At 43.2% G+C, this 17,504-nt stretch overlaps 1 protein-coding gene across 2 annotated transcripts in view; it reads right to left on the bottom strand.

Annotated features, from left to right (window-relative positions):
- The window catches only part of vti1a (vesicle transport through interaction with t-SNAREs 1A), a 107,264-nt gene that overhangs the window by 33,918 nt on the left and 55,842 nt on the right, over positions 1-17,504 (bottom strand). Inside the window, exons 6-7 of one of the 2 annotated variants that reach the window (XM_061094789.1) lie at positions 4,339-4,409; positions 672-733 (exon numbers count right to left, since the gene is read on the bottom strand). In XM_061094789.1, coding sequence (XP_060950772.1) covers positions 672-733; positions 4,339-4,409 — 133 coding nt within the window. Of the gene's footprint in view, positions 1-660; positions 734-4,338; positions 4,410-17,504 lie in introns of both variants that reach the window. The other variant, XM_061094790.1, reaches the window with a different exon arrangement.

A 17,504-nucleotide genomic window follows, 5' to 3' on the forward strand; every position in this document is an offset into this window, starting at 1 on the left:
GTGTGTATTAGGAGGCAGTGCATTAGATAATGCAAGGCCTATTGAAATATTTGCGTGTGAATGCTTGTGTTTGTGCGATTGTCGGGGGCTGCGTTGTGCACGAAGCAGCCAGCAAGGGAGACAAAGGCTGCAAGTTGAATATGGGCTGTAATAAGGCTTGAAAAACAAAAGGCAAAGAGACGTCAAGAATGGAGACGTGTACAGTGTGCACCGTCTTTTGCAGCTAGTTTCTACAGGGTGCTGTGCAGGGCCACTGCTTTCCTCAGTCCAACCAGACACTTAACAACAATGAATGCGTGTCACAAAGCACACATTCACACGGATTGATGAGTTGGTTTGTTTGCTGAAACGAACGTCAATGTCGTATTGATGAAATATAAAAGACCCTCAAAAAGTGCAAATGCTGCATCTATAGAAGTTGAACCTTGATGAAGAGTACAAATTCATCCACACATTCATTCATCCATATATTTAAGTGCTCTTTAGTGTATTTATCCATCCCCACCGGTGTTCTCTGGAAAACCAATGCTACACAGTGTTTGAGACCCTTTACAAATGGTACAAAACATAATTTAATTACAGACTTTATGGAACGGTGACAACTCACATCACTGTTAAGTGCACAACACGTACAGAGAGGTGCAGAAACAATGTCCCTACCTTCCTCTTACCTTCTCAGCATGCCGGTAAGGATGCGAGAACTCTTGCCCAGGTTGGCGTCTGTTTCTCGCAGCTGGGGAGACAGAAGGGGTGAGAGACAGGTCTTAGTTTTCATTCTGATCCGACAGCTCTCAAGGTTATTAAACTCAGGCTATGTCTAGAGCGGTTCGAAATTAAATTAAAAGGAATATCACTCCTCTTCTGACAAGCTGACCTTTTATGTCTCCATGCCAACGACAGCCGTAGCAGGAGGTAATGGGTTTATCAGGTTGTCCGTCCAAATGTCCTTTGTGAATATGATATTCCATCTCCGCAAATTTCTTCAAATTTGCCAAAAAACGTTCACTTGGACTCAAGGATGGACTGATTAGATTATTATAGTTAATGGTAAAAGTTTAAGGTCACTAGGACTTCACAAAATATCTTTCTGACAGTAACTTTTCATTTATGCACAAATAATGACATTATTTCACACAAATGTCTAATAAAAGTGTTGATACTTAATTTTTGGTGGCCACTTTGAAAATGTAGTGACTCTATATTTGAAACATTGCCTTGCTGACATGGTGACAACTTTGTCCTTAAGAATCAACTGTGAACACAAACAAGGAATTTGCCTCTGTATTTTGTCAAAATATGTTTTATATATAATATATTTTCACCACATGAGTCTTTCTTATAACTTTTAGATCCCCAAGTCTATTAACTAGAGGCTTCAAGAGCTGTTTTGTTCTGACGGAAATAAAACATCTGTAACTGTAACTAATGGCCTTCTCCTCATGTTGCCGTGGATCAACATTAAAATATATACAATAAGAATAAAGAAAAGTGACAAGGACAATTTACTTTTGACTTCCACTGAAAGCATAGAGAATCCTTGTAGACACAGTTAAAATAATGATCACGGCCATTCAGTATATGCACTATAATATTTTTCTTTTCCTTGCCCCATCTTCTCTCTTTTCTTTCTCTTCGCCTTTTTTTCCACGGGGGTCATATGAATGTTTCCTTCGCACTTTCTTTATCTGGAGTAGGGACTTTCACAGGGAGGGGGATTGGCGGAGATGTTGCCAGCGAGATGTGAGTGTGACTGCGGTAAAAACGCTGACACTGCACCGAGCGAGCTGCCACTAACGTCCACCTGTAGTCGCATTCCTAGAGGATGATGGGGGGGGGGGGGAGTGTGGGAAAGAGTCGCTGCTGAGAGTTTCTGTCTGGAGTCAGCAGGGAGTCATTCATCTTCTTCTCCCTCTGAGACAATAACCGCATTCCCAACAAAGCCATCCTCAGTCAGTTGCTTTTCATCAGCATATTAAATTGCGCTTTTAATTTCATAATTTTCACATCTCTCTCCTCCGGTTTCGGCATCACTCTTTTTCTTGTTTGTTCTGGCTCATCTCGCAGTCATGTCTCTTGCCTGCGCTGCTACTTTCTTCCTCTCCTTCCATCTCTCCTTCGTACCCTCTGGCAGCCTGGGCTGGTGCGATGCAGGTTGCCAGAGCCGAGGATACATGTGGTACAGTGGAGGAAGTCGGGGACCTGGGGTTTGGGCCCTCTGGCAAAGACAACAAGTCCTGCAGTAGCCTGATGTCTGCCTCTACCCGCAGATCTGTGCCCCCCCTAGACACTTCACACTTTCTCCCAAAATACACCTCTCTCTGAATCATTCCTTCTTTCCATTCCTCTCCCTCTCTTCAAAACCTCTCACCAAATCACGTGCTTTCCTCCTTAACCTAAAATGGAATGCAAGTGAAATTTCAGTGCAGCTGACTGTCTAAAATTCACTGTGCTTATCTGTATAGGGAGAACGAGAGGAAGGTGTTTCTCACTCTTATTTTATTTTTCATGTATTTGTATCCATGTCCTTTCAATCATTAATTGCCAGAATAAGGTATTTAACAAAAAAGCCTTGAGGATAGAGATGTAATTCTGTTTTCTGTTTCTAACTCTAAAAGGTTCTGAACAAGATAAAGGCAAATTAATTACTTCTTTATTACCACTAATCCTAAAATATGAATAATCTCAGATGACTAAAGCATCCCCTCACCGCACTTGAACCCCTTAAAAGAGCAGTACGAAATAATGCAAACAGTTAACATTAAAGTTGTAGCTTGTTGTTGCTATAGGCAGCAGGCTAGCAAGCAATGTTTCAATTTGAAGGCTACAGATGGACGATGAGATACAGAGGGAAGATGTGCACCTGATCAAGAAAAACCTGAGTGGACAAATTGAATAAGTAGATAGTATGAGTAAGAAATTCAAGGAGTAGAATTATTCATTTGGGGGGGAAAATTAATAATTTGTGCAGACAAATTGCTTATTTTGTTTCTTGAAACTACCCTTAAATGAATCATTTTATACACCTGAATTATTGATTCAAATATATATGTATAAATTACTAATTTTAGGGAGTGACTTTATACTAAAACACGCCCCCTTACTTGCTGTCTGACTCTCTATGAATGAGCCTGGAGAAGGTTTAAAGCACTTTCTTCAATCCACTCCGGGTTTCAGAGTTGGGAGCAAAGCGGTTTGACCCGGTGTGGAAACCTTCCACTGACTTCAATTTGTACCATAAAAGCTAAACAAAAGGCCACACCTCCTGCTGCACGCAGGGGTTTGTCTGTAGGTGTGTGTGTATTTGTGTGTATACATTTATGTGTGTGCATGTCTGTGTCCACGTGTTGGAATTTATGCTAAAACTGCAACTACTTCTCCATTTCATTCATAAGAGCCGCTAACTGTCCCTGTGTCTTTACATCTTTGCATGATTTTACTTTACTTTTGCCCGACAAACTGCCTTTAAAGCCTCCGTGTGTGTGTGTGTGTGTGTGTGTGTGTGTGTGTGTGTGTGTGTGTGTGTGTGTGTGTGTGTGTGTGTGTTTGGGGGGCTGAGCAAAGAAGACTCATGGGAAGAAGGGAGAGAGAGACAGAAAGCAAAAGAAAGAGAGAGCAGGTACTCTCAGTAGACACTGTCGACCGTTTTGAAAGGAAATGTTTGATTTCCTTTGAAATCGCCCGTGCGCGGCCCACTGCCATGTTGTGATCTTTAAGCATTCTGCGATGAGGGGGCCGACAGGGTTGGGGCCCCCTTCCTGTGTTTGGTCTTTTCTGTCTCTGCCTACCTGTCTGTTCGGCTGGCTGCCTGGATGTAAGGAGGGGCAGGGCTCAGGATAAAGACGAGGGGGGGGTGGGGGGGCTCTCTGAGGGGAATAAGCGAGAAGGAGAGAGGAAAACCGGAAAGGAATGCTGAGGAGCGAAGGTGAAGAAGGACGGCGGCTGGCAGCGTTCAGGTGAGGGAGGTCTCCATCTTCGGACAATATGCGAGCATGGCGGGAAAATATGCTCCACATTTTATTATTCCAACATTCACACTGAGGTGATACCGATCACTGAACACACTTGGATACAATACAGTGCAATCAATAAATAAGCACATTAACTCGCTTGTCAAAACCCCGGCGCCGACACTCTGTGTGAACAAGTGTGAGCAAACCCACGACAGTGTGCGCGCCGTGTTTTTGTGTGCAGACTCGCATTTGTGTGTTTACTGAGCAAACCCAGCAGAAAGGGGTGAAGGCTGTCAATGTTGTTAACCAGTTGTAACGCCTCTACAGCCTCACAAACACGTGTTAGAATAGACAGATGAGTGTGTGCAGGTGGCGTGTGTGTACTCACTCTTTCTCTGGCTCTCTGGATCTTCTCACGGTCGGTGTGCAGGTTGGCAAGGATCTCCTGGCCCACTTGTTCTGCAGGGGGAAGAAGACAGAGTGTGAGGAAGATGGAAGTTTCCACCATTTTACACAAAAAATGTGAAACAAATGCCAAAAAGTAATTTTACATTTACGTGTCATATGGTTGGAATGCCCACAATGAGCTCTAATGATTTCATGCTATTCATCCATGTTTCAACTATATGAAACACTTGATTCTCCATGTTTCTGTCTCAATTACCTCCCACCATCATGAACAAGTTAGAAATAATATGACATTTTTCAGTTTGAGTGAGCATTTTTAATTACAAGAGCATAATATTCCAAATAAAGTGATTGTGTGGTATTTTGCACGCTAACTAAGCAGCAACAACACTGTCTGGAGGGAGCGTGAGGCAGGCAGATATGAGAATATTGCAGCTGTGGGAAATGTTTTTTAAAACCCTCTTAAAAACTGAAGTAAACAGACATTAAGTTCTGGGCAACAATAACCCAGCGTCCACCCTGCCAGTGGGGTCTACTCAGCCGATGCAATATTCATTGAGGCATTCCTTGTTGTCGTAAACACATTAACGCTCAGTTATAAAACATCTCTGACAAGCCACCTGACAAGCTCGTCAGTGTCATTTTTCTGTCCCACCGGTCAGGGACGAAAAAGGAACCAAAAGAATAACATAAACAAAATAAGACCCCTCCACCACCCCTCCAAAAAAGACCCCTAACTGCTGCCGTCAATGTAACCACACTGCTTCAGCATTAGCGCCTAAAAAATGAGGGAAGCACAGGATGAATCAGGAAAAAAAGGGAAAGGAGTGAAGAATCTTTGCATGGATCAAAGACGGGCTTTCAAGCACACCAAACAAATCCGGAATAAACAACGCAGTCGCTGACTGTATTACACTACACAGGTGCCGCACACCAAAGGGCCCACGTGCTGAGCGCCTGTTTAGGGGGAGCAGTGCAAAAAAAATGGGCTACATCTGGCAGCTAAACAAGAGAAGAGAGAGAGAGAGATAGATAGAGAGGGAGAGAAATTGAGAGACAGAGAGAGAAAGAGGGAGAGAGAGAGAGAGAGAGAGGGGATCAGGGAAAAGTAGGAGTAAAAGAAAGCACTGTCAAATGAACGACATTCGTCTCCCATTCATCCCGTTTCTTTTACCCCCCCCTCCTTTGCACTGTAACTGACTCAATGTGCCTCTTCCTGCCTTCATTAATTTCTAATCTGGGACGAGACAGATTGAAGGATACCCAGATTAAACAGTGCAGTCAGACAGTCACATCTGACAAATAGGGCAGATTAAAAGGCTGAGTGCAGGTATTAATAACCATAAAAATACAAGCCCTCCCCCGTCGCCCATTGGAGAAGAACAAGGAATAAACAGGAAGGGAGTTGCGGCGGAAGTATTCGGTTAAAGAGCCAAATAAGCATGTCTATCCATCTCTGTCAGGGCTGTGGCTTCTTTTTTTAAATAAATGAGTGTGACAAGTACTGCAGCAGCAGAGTGTTTTCTGGCAACTGCATTATTGGAAAGGTTTGCAAAACCTAAAAAGATGGATGAGCTCGTGGGAGAAAAGGCCTCCAAAGATCTTTTTAGCACTGAGCAATCATTACACACATCCTGCTGAGGTGTGTGCTGCAGGACAATCGTGGTTTTGTTGAGATTAAGATAAAGAATACAAACTATTTTAAAAGAAGAGGATAAAATCATGAAAAAGCTTTTTTCAATGAGCTACTTTTCAATGGTCAAGAGTGGGAATGCATTGGATTCAGGTTTCTGCCTCTTGTAGGCGCTGTAGAGCTCAGAATGATATAAACCAGAAGAAATAAAACCCTCAGTTTATATATGAAATTAGTCTGAATACTTCTGGATATTTTACTTGGAAGCCGGGAGCAGCTGACTATGACATTTGGGAAAACTTCAGGAAAATGTCCACACTTCATTGCATAACCCTGAAAGTAGCTCTTGTTGTAGAGAGAGAGAAGGAGAAGTGTAATTATGCAAGATGATGACCGAGCTTTTAGCCTTTAAAAGTTATTACCAGGTATTGGAAAGAAAAACAAGTCTTGTGACGTTGAGGAAACCAAACCTCCTTAACGGTGGGATTTACTGGATACCCATAAGTCCCCAGGGAAACCGTGGTGTTCATTGTCTTTACCATGCATCTTTCCCTCGCATTACTCATTCTCTGACATGTATCTACATTTCCATTCATCGTATTTAAGTCCTGCTGGCCAGCGGTGTGTGAAGAAAACCTGTTAGATACTGCGGACGAGAGCTTATTGGCAGCAAAGGATGAAAAAAGGGGTGAGGACAACCTCCGTGAAAATACAATAACGTGTCTGTACAGTCATATTGCAGGTTAATGTTGATGTGGGTGTTTTTGGTAATAACGGACCTATCATATCATTTTTGGTTTGTAAGATTAACATGTTACATATTAGTGTTTTTAACTGGACGTATTTTTAAGAAATACAGAATTTATTACTAAGACAAAAACATGGCCTATTAAAATGTCCAGTTGATGAAAACAATGCATGAGAGGAGAAATAATTTTCTATTAAAGCCCTCGACTTGTTGCTCGTTAGCGTGTAAAATATTCCCGTCCTGTTTAAACAGCTATTAACAATTTAAATAACCCTGGCCCAGAGGCCTTGTTCTGACTCACTTGTTAAAGATCTCCATCCCCAAAGGTCCATTTAACAAGCCCATTATTCCATTACATTACACTCACACCAGCACCACAGAGTCTTCATTTAACTCATTCCTCCGATGCAACTGGAGGAAAGAATGAGCACAGGAAAGTTGAAGGTACAAGGAAGAGATGATATCTGGATAAGAATTATTTCCTATAAACCCGCGGTCATGCTACTGGCAAAGCACAGTCAAGATCTCATTTATCTCAGCTCAACACATCACCATCTTGTAGATAATGATAAGGCAGTCAGAAAATATGCTGTATTTACTGCACAATTAACTTCATTCATTCAAATCCCTGCTAAGTATATGTTATATAGCTGTAAAGTGTTTTGGAAAATAGGTCGTACATATAAGAAAAGCAATTATACGATTTTCAGGTTTTTCTCCGCTATTTTCTGCAAAAATAATTAATTGAAAATTACATTAATGTTTCGTGTCACTTTCCAACGACAGAAACTTTCTCCTCTTTTATCTTCTCTTCTCTTCTGCTCGACATATCATTTATAAATTGTATATATATGTAAATATCATTAAGTGCCCGTGTCCACTGGGTTTGAGTCACGAAAACACACACAGCTCGGAAACATTTCTGGTACGAGCCAAACTTCCCGAATGCTTCAACTTTCTCCACAGACACCGTTTAATTGGAGGCATCATTTATTTTTACAGGAGCTGTTTCAGAGCCGTTACACACTGTCTCAGAATCCCTGTCTCTCTTTCTGTGTTGCCTTTTCCTTTTTCTTTTTTTTTGTGCCTTGCTCCCTCTGTCCCCAGAGCTGAAAGGGTACAAGACCTGACAGTGGTGAGCTGTGAGGCTCAGCACAGCTCCTTTTCATTAAGCAGTTGAGACCACTTTTTGAAGGTTACCACACACACTTATATCCGGACACAAGCCACACACTCCAACAAACGGGGTATGGAAGCCCACGGGAGGGTCGGGGGGAGGTGAGGAGGAGCCGGAGAAATGTTGAACCATAAATTTCTCTCGCTCTGTCTCTCAACCTCTCTCTCTTTCACACACACGTACAAACATATGCACTGTACATACTGTGCACTCAGATACTTATATACCTGTGATTCCCAGTTGAATAAAGTTACCTGTCTCGGTACACTTCCCAGAGAAGCTTTTTTGTTTTATTTTTTTTAACTTCTCTAGTCTACAACCGCCTGGTGACATACTTTCATCACCTCCATCAATGTTGTACCCACACTGGGATGTATTTATAATGCTGAGCCCACAGGCCATGAGGCTCACACCTTCTCACTAAGCTACAGCTCAAAATAAAGAGGTGCACAGTGCTATGTCACAGGGGCATCGGGCATCTCAGGACTTAACAACAAATTCTATTTCACGTTAAGTAACGTTTATTTCTCAATACAGGGCGATGACGGATTTCAAAAACAGTCTGAATGATTAGTCGTGTTCCAGAAGAAGGGCATCGTCTTCAACCTTTCAGAAGAGGAACTGGTCTGATCTTGCAGGAGTCTAAGCTCTTAAAAGGCCCAGACCAAGCAACACACTGGGCAGGGTAAGGCTGGGCCAGCCGAGTCCATCCTGACTTAGCCCATGCATCAGCCCTTCCCCTTACATGAGTCTGAGTGGTGGTGGGCAGTCAGGGTGGATTTCTGGGGCCTTTCTTCACTCCGCCAGGCTCTGTTTTATTCATCGCCTGCGCCCTGACCCCGCAGAGCTCCTGTTCTGACAAATCACTTCTGATTAAGACAGATCTCTGTTAGTCAGCCACTCAACTTGGCCTATTCATCATTCCACAGAAAATATTCCTCTCTCCTCCCCCAGTCCTCCCCCTCCCGGCTCGTTTGCCTGTCCGTCAGACCGAAGCAAGGCGCAAAAGAAATTTCCGCTTCTGTTTTAAGTGGCTGATTATAGACAATTGGTGGATGGAGAGACGCAAGAGCGTCTTATGGGTGATAAGACGCGAGTTTAATGGGTATAAATGACCAGGCCTGTAGGAGACCAGCTGGTAATAGAACCATTTGTTTAAAGCTGAACCAGCGTGCAGAGAACTGAAAGCTGCACTTTCCCTCTATTTGAGCTCCCCCTCCTCTTTTCCCTTCACCTCAGCCTCAAAGTCAAATTCTCAGATCACCAGATTTACATTTTCTTTTAAACAGCAAAGTCCCCTTCACCCTCATTCAATGAGAATTGATGAGGCTCAGAGAGGAATAGCTTGTTTTACATTTATGAAATTACCTATACCTTCATGTCCCTGTGGACACGGCTGGAGACACGCTGCCACTCATGTATTAAACTGCTTTTCATAGGTTAGTAACAATGGAAACAAAATATTTACTGTGAGTGCACTAATACTGTCAGATGTCTGAGAGCATTCATATGCAAAGTTCGACCATAATAAACTACGGCTAAAATTTCTAAGAAGCCAGATTAAATTAACCTCAACAACAACCCTGCTGGTGGCAGCGGGCTGAGGGGCGGGCGGGGTGAGGAGAGAACGAGCGCTCCTACAAGCAAATTGCCTGGACTTAATCAACCAGTCTTACTGAACCATCCAAATGAAAACTAATGGACTCGGGTGCTTGCTGTGATTGCCCCGCATGCAACAATGTGCAGGCAGGAGCGTTGCTTTCTGAGGTCTTCATTAAAAAAACAGGGAATTTCTACAGACCGCTGGTCATTCGACACACAAATGGTTCCTGACTGGTCAATTGTGAAGCTCAAACACGGCGGACTCATTAATTCCCCGTTTCCAGTGCTGGGGAAATTATTTTTTTATGTGTTGATTAAACTTGGTCAAAATCGTAAAAAATGTATGAAGTGTAGAATTAAAACTCGTCTCTGAATGAGCTAATTTGTGAATGCATTATTCATATTGCTGACATTTGTGTCACACAATTGTGTCGGCCACATTGAAAGTAAAATAGAAAAGAAAAAAATAGCACATGAATGGTAAAAAATACAGAAACAAATATTAAAAAACAGGAGTGCATCAAACTTTATTCAACCACAGGCAGCATAAATAATTAGAGTTTAAGTGTTTTACTCTGCAACTTAAATAATTTGATTTGCATATGAATATTGTAAAAACCTTATGACAATACCGAAGCTGAAGGTCAAAGCTATTTGAAGAATTAAATAGAAGCACAACACAACACACTGAGTAAATATGAGTGAATGATGGCATAATCAGGGAGATATGTATGCAGAAAAAAAACATGACAGTTGGTCCTAATCATACAAAACATCTGATTCAAAACCCCGTGGTTGAACTGACGGAGGAGAAAAGTTTGCCGGTTTTTCAGAAATGGACGTGGGGCGAGAGACGTGTGCGGAGGCAGACGGGAAGAAGAAAGAGGGAAAACTTGACGTCGCTCTGGTTCATTTTCAACAGTTTAGGCGCGTTAATCATCGCATTACCGCTGATTAAAAGCTTTCGCGTCTCTAATCAGGAAGTTGACAGGCAGATCAAAGAGCAATGCACAAATTTCTTGCCTTTTAATTATCTGTACAACACCACACCTCGGGCAGCTCTTCCCTGCCTATCTCCTCAAACTCGGTGAAAGACGGAGAGGAGATCTAACACTTACAACAGTTCATTATCCAATAAAAATTGGAGATTGGGAGAGGGGGGGGGGGATACACATGCTGACACACACAGTCGTGCCCACACACACACACAAGGCACGGAGGCGTCATGATTTTTGAAGACCTGGGAGAGGCCTGCCGTCTCCTTTATTAACATGTTCTGAATTTGGATGATCTTAATAACGTTTGTCAAAATCGGACTCGGCTCATTTGCATGTTTTGACAATGCCAGTAGGGAGCCTCCCTCTATTCTTCCTCAGGATGCTTCGGAGTGAGTGTTTAACACGTTTCAACACCCACTGATAATAGCTTCTCGCTGCTAAACGAACAAAATAACTTGCTAAATGGGCTTTGTTAGATTCGCCCACTCGGCCCCTCCGTTTGGGAGTGAAAGTTACAACGGATGCAAACGCCGTCAGGCAGACACAAAGAGGCTTCGAGACCGTCTTGATCAACGTTTGATCACCGCTCCTGTTCAAACCGACGAGGATATGACGCCTCCTGCAGCCCGACTGTTCCTGCCCAGCTGTTACCTGTCAAGTGGGTTTGGACATGAAAAGTCCATCCTACTTCAGGAGAGGATTTGGCATCGCTTTGGAGGTTCTCAAAAGTCCTCCACGCGCCTCGGTCTCTTCAGTGCTGGAACAGATTGCCTGCCTGACTCATGATCACATCCTATTTTTTTGAATAAAAGAAAGCAGTGGATCACTCTCTCCCTTCCCCCCCATTAACAGCTCACTAAATGAACCCTCGTTACGTCAATGATATGTAAAACAAGCATGGTCGAAAACAAACAAACAATCTGTGGGGACACAGGACTGTCGGCAGCAATTTAGAGATGGAGGAAAAGGAGGGCATGAAAGCGAGACATCAAACATTAGCCTGAATGGAAGGCGCAGGCCATTAGAAGTGGTTGCTCTGACAGGATCTGACAGTTGGAAACACTTAAAGATTATTTTCTTCAAACTTTGAATTCATTAATACTCATGAGCTGATGAAGGGCTCCCAAAACACAGCGCAAAAAAAAAGAGAGGGCCGGGTGCTGAAGCTAGCTGGAGAGTGATGGGATACATCAAGGAGGCCGGTTCACTTTCCTTGGTACCAGTTAGAACTTAAACTACAACTTTAAACAAATCTGACCCACCATGTTCACTACTGGTGGCACATTCCATCACTTCCAATGTAAAAATGTAGAAGATTTTTTTTTCCGGGATTACCACGTCCAATTAAGAGATTCAGAGAATAGGTCTATACTGAAAATGTGTTTAGAATAACTCTGAACACTATAAAGGACATATTGTTTCCATAACCCCCGATGTCAGGCATTAAGTTGTTAACCACAACTGATTGAAATAATGGCCACAGCCACACATTAAAGACTGAGATTGTAAAAACTTCCCTTTCAAGTTAAAGGAAGAAAGGCTTGTTAAACTTCGCTGCGTATGTATGAAAATAAAATATTCATCCTATGTTTGTCTCATGTTGAGGAGCTGAATATAAAATACTTCTTTCTTGTATTTCTGCATAACTTTAACATATTTCCCATCTGCATTGCTGGCATGCATCAAATTGCTCGAGCGATTCACTGCAACAGGCACAGTTGCCCTCTTCTGTGCAGACGATGCATCAAATTGTCTTTGGCGAATCTAAGGTGCTCTGACAATTTCATTTGAGCGAGCAACAGTGCAGCCTGTTAACAGAACAGTGTGTCATTGTGGCTGCTCTGACAGCACAAACACAAGTTTGTGTTTAACTTTGGGGTAATACCATTGCACTTCCCCGCCCTGGTAAAAGGAAAATAATACTTCTATTATAGGGGGAATACGAGGCACAGAGGGGACTCACAAAAGAGAGACACATCATGTGCGTCATTTAACAATGACCGGGGCCACGGAGCTGAAGACAGATTACTGTCAGCTGTCACCATGAATACGCACAACATGGCACGACATGCGAGGGCATGTCAAAGCTCCTGTGTACAGTGAACATTGTTGGTTTGTTTTCTGCTTACTTTACATTGCTCCTTTAAATCATCGAGCCCCTTCCAAGCATTTCAGACATTCACAGAAGTCCAGACTTTTTCCGGACATTTTCTAGAGGGGCTGTGTAAAGGCCTTTTTTAGCAAGTTTTCCTGCCGACCCCTGATTAAAATGTCACAAGAGCTCACGTGAGAGTACGGCTGGAAAACAGTGAGCGAGTAGGCGTGTTGATGACGTTTCCAACACCCAACAGACATGAAACTAGAAAATAAAATATCTCAGGAAAAAAAAAAGAGACCTTGACAAAGAGATGGAGATGATTGTAGGAGACAAAATCTCATAATGAAAGATCTATAACTGAACTACAGATTTTAGGCTTAAGATAACTTGAAGCTGTTTATTAAATACTCAGGTTCAGTCCTGCACATTGCATTACACAATGCGGGAGCGATAAATGGGATTTTTCCCTTAAGTGACATAAATGTAGTCGAACACTGTGCATCACTGCTGGGGTGACAGCGCATCTCCTTTTCCTCCTCATTAACTAAAACAGGCCTAAGTGAATACCCAACCCACCTGCCACCGTCTTACACACTAATGAAGCATGTCTAAGTTTTCAGACATGGCAGAACTAATTTAATCTACCTTCTAAGGGGCCTGAGCACCGTCAAATTAATTATTCATAAAGGACATGATATTGTAACTCAACTGTCAACTCGGTAGCTGGCCCCCTTTTTTCTAACCTCACTCTGCCTGTCGCTCTCTTTTGTCTGGGACCGTCTTTTCTTTGAAAGAAAGTCCTTCGCTTTTAATCTATAACTAAGAAATACACATTGTCATTAGCTGCTGAACAAAATCATTTCTTTCTTTGTGTTTTTGAAGTTGCCAATGAAGGTGACAATAGGCTAGGGGAGAGTTTCTGCAATTGGTGCGGCTCCCTGCGGGTTTTACAGTATGCTGATGAGGCCAGCTTCACCGCAGAGAAAAAAGAAAAGACACAAAGAGAGAGAGAGAGTCATCAAATCTGTAATAACACAACCTTAGATACCTTTTATTTCTCCCTCATGAATAATGTATGCCATCTGGCAAAGCTAATCTTACCAGAATGTTGCTTAGACAGGTCGGCCACCAGGAGGTGGGGCAGCATTTCCTTTACACAGTGATTCTGTTGGCCAGGTGTCATTTTCTCCTCAGGGGCAGGACGATGGTATGCGACCCTGTCGTGACTGACAGGAACAGCAGCAGCCTGGCATTGCTACAAGACCCTATAGTGTGAAACTAATACTAATATGCTGATTCCTCACACAAGGAGTGCAAATCAGCAGGAGGTCCACGGCAGCCAAAAGAAAAATACTAATTCTTTCAGTGGGTCTATTTTGCCGGAGTATCCGTGCACAAGTTCAAACTTTGAACACAAGGTGCTACATGATCAAGCAACGCCACCGAACATGAAGCACTTGCACCAACTCTGTGACTCTCTGCAACTGGTGCTGTAAATGAGAAGATGTGTTTTTTTTATATTTGTCCAGAAAAACAACATGCAAGTAATTTCACAAACAAAGGATTAGTATTTTTAGGCGACAATGTAAGAATGCTTCGGGTTTTTAATGATAGAACAGTGCAAAAGAAAGAGAAAATCAATTGCCAGTGCGTCTGCAGCAAACACCATCTGCATGGGAGATGGGCTCAGATACAGTGCAGCCATTAGCGCTGCAATATGAGCAGCGACAGTGGGCAGCCTTTGCATGCTCCGTTCCCTGATTGTAATTGAGGCCGACGTGTGACAGCCCCCCATGTGCCCTCTCTGCAGTGGCCCGGGGCAGAGGGCGTGCTGACAGAAGAGGAAACGGAGACGGTGGCACAGGGTCCTGGCCTGGCACGGCCATGGCATGGTACCCTTAGGGGCACTGACCCTCCCCCTATCAACCCGCCGCAACTTTCGCTGCCTCACCTCTGTCACCAGGCATCTCGGAGGCTAACGAGAGGGCACCCGAGACTGCTTAACAATTCTACCACATCCGTTGGCTGGGTATGCAAGCAGCTCCTTTTCCCTCTCTTCCGTCAGTGTTCCTCTCCCCCTGCTCTGAGACCTTTAGTGAAATAAGTGTCAGCCTGAGGAGACAGGCGCTCATCAACACTTTATACCTGGGAGGTATATTAATGCTGTGATGGTTTCCTGGAGGAGGGAAGGGAAAAAAAAGCTTTGTCCTTATAGAGCGAGATAAAGGACGAAGGCTTGGACAACTTTTGAGGATGTTAACTTTGGCAGTGTTTATGTGAATATAATGTGAAAGGTATGAAAACACGAGACAGAAGCACAGACAGAAAATAATCTCAAGTATAGTCACTGGAAATACTGATAGTTGGCCAATGAGTTTCACAAAGAAGCTATATTTATCTAAAGTTTCTCTTGATCAATAACGTATAGATAGGAATAACATGATGTGGGAGAGAGAGCAAGGGGATTTCAGGGAGAGAGCAAGCGTGAGAGAAGAAGAAAAAAGAAAGAGAAAGAGAAAACGCATTAGTTTCCTTGTAGAGATCCTCCCCACCAGGATCCGAGTTACAAATGAAACTTCACTTCCACAACAAGTGGAGCTGGAAGCCTACAGGGGCCTTCTGGTATCCAGTCGGAGATACATAATTAAAGGAACACGGAGAGGGAGCATGTTATTACCAATGTTTTCATTAGGCCAAGTTAACACACTGGTCTCCCACAAGGCCCACATACAACAGGCAAGGAAGTGGATGCAATGGGATGCGGCCTATAGGGATTTCAAACTCTGTTCACGAACAGTTCACATTAGCACTGGTTCTGCACCATCCCACCCTGGCCATACCGCTACTCTACAAATACATTTAATATTGACATCAGAAATATGAAGAAGCATGCACGGGCCTGCCTTTTTTTTTTCCTCTTCATGATATTTCACTCTTCTCCCCAACATCCAGGCTTAAATTAGCCAGGATTTTTAAGATCAGGGACTGTTTTTTAGGCTATGAAAAATGGATTAAATGAAGAGGAAGTCTGGCCTAATGAGCTCCCTGGGCTACGGAGCAGCAGGGACCATGAGGGGAAAGAAGGGAGACGAGGCAAGCCTTTGAGGAAGAGGGGGCCGCAGCCATGCCCAAAGTGTGCCAGCTTCTCCTCGCTTTAGCGCCAATGGCACAGACGGCACCTGGGCAAGGCTCGGCCACCCTCGTCTGGTGCCAAAGGAGAAGAGAGGCAGAACAGCAAGTTTGTGTTGAACCTAAAAAGTTCTACTGGCCATTTTTAGTTTTATATTTCAATTTTTTCGCTGATGGCTCAGTCCTTGCTTGAGGAAATGAAATTATCTTTATTGTGTTTGAGCCTACACAGTCTGTACATTAATTGGCACAGACTATAAAAAAAAAGTAAGGAAAAGAGTTCTTTTTAAAAGGAAAAATATCGGATTCTGACGCACTTTCACTCAACTGGCTCAACAGTGTGGTGTCCACTGAGGTAAATGCATCAGTTATGAATAGAGTGGCCCAGAGAGCAGACCCTCAAGTTATCAAGTTGTACTTTAAGTTTTCAGCCTCCTCTCTTTCCTCATTTTCCTTCTAGTTTGATTTCCTCCCTGATTAGATACACAATGTGGAATTTGGGTTCCACTCCAGTCGTGAGTCATCCTCGGTCTAGACACAACTACTGCTGGAATATTATCATTAACTGAAGCCAAAATATGTCTTGAAATGAGTTAAACGTTAAGGCAGCATGAGCAAAGACAAAATTTCTGATTAATACTAGTGACAAATAGAGTTTTGATATTATTTTTCAATGCAGCTCTATATTAAGCTTTGTTTTAACTATATATGTGTGTATTATTTGTAAGTATATATTATATTATTGTCCAATGCTACTGTCATTTTGTGGCAAGGTATTTTTGAATAGTGAAAACAATCAAAAGTCAATTCCCTTTTGATTCCCTTTATTATTCATCGGAGAACACGATGATTTCAAAACAGTGAGCCTCCAGAGATTTGATCAGAATAATAATTTAAATACTTCAGCGATTGTGGGAGAATAAAGAAAACAAAATGAAAGTAGATGTATGGTTACTAGGCAAGTGCTAATTTCACACTAATAAAACCCTTTCTTCCTTCCATTCATCTCACATTAAAGAATTAGCTGCAGCAAAGACACTAAACCGGGCAGACTGCCAATGACCATAGGACATTGGACGTTGAGTCTTTATGTCTTAGGAATGTCAACAACTGTCCACAGCCACAGAAAGAAGGAGGTGGAGTTCATGGACCGGGGCCGGGGAGGAGGAGGAGGAGAAGAGGAAGGAGGAAGGGATTACTCTGGCAGGTAGTGGCTCCTGGATGCCGGCCAAAATAAAGACAGAGGGGAAGAGAAAACAAAATAGTGGAAGACAAAGCTCCCTCACTCAACTTGGAGTAATACAGGTCAAAAGGAACACGGAGAAAGACAGAGAGAGGCCGGCAGACAACGTAGAACAACAGCAACGAGAGAGGACAGGAAGGGGAGGAGGGGGGGTGTAGGGGGGTGTAGCTGGCACATTCTTCAGCTACTTTTCCTGACAGCGATTAGAACCTGTCAGAGCCTCTCAACCTGCCACTCCTCTGCACTCATAGGAGGCCTGTCATTACAAATAGCCCAGATTAAAATACCACACTCCTGGGACACAGGCCTTGACCCCCACCAACCCCACATTGCCAAATGTCTACCCACACAGTCGCCCACCCTGTCAAGTGGGAGGGAGGAGGTGGAGGGTGAGGGGAGGCTGGCAACGGTGAGTAAGCAGGAGGGCACTTAGGTTTAGAGATGTTAAAAAAACAAAATGGTTGGGAGGGTAATGGGTCTTTTGGTTAGGAGTACAGGCGCTGACCTTAAAACACAAA

This window comes from Limanda limanda, chromosome 21 (assembly GCF_963576545.1).
Source record: "Limanda limanda chromosome 21, fLimLim1.1, whole genome shotgun sequence".
Lineage (NCBI taxonomy): Eukaryota > Metazoa > Chordata > Actinopteri > Pleuronectiformes > Pleuronectidae > Limanda > Limanda limanda.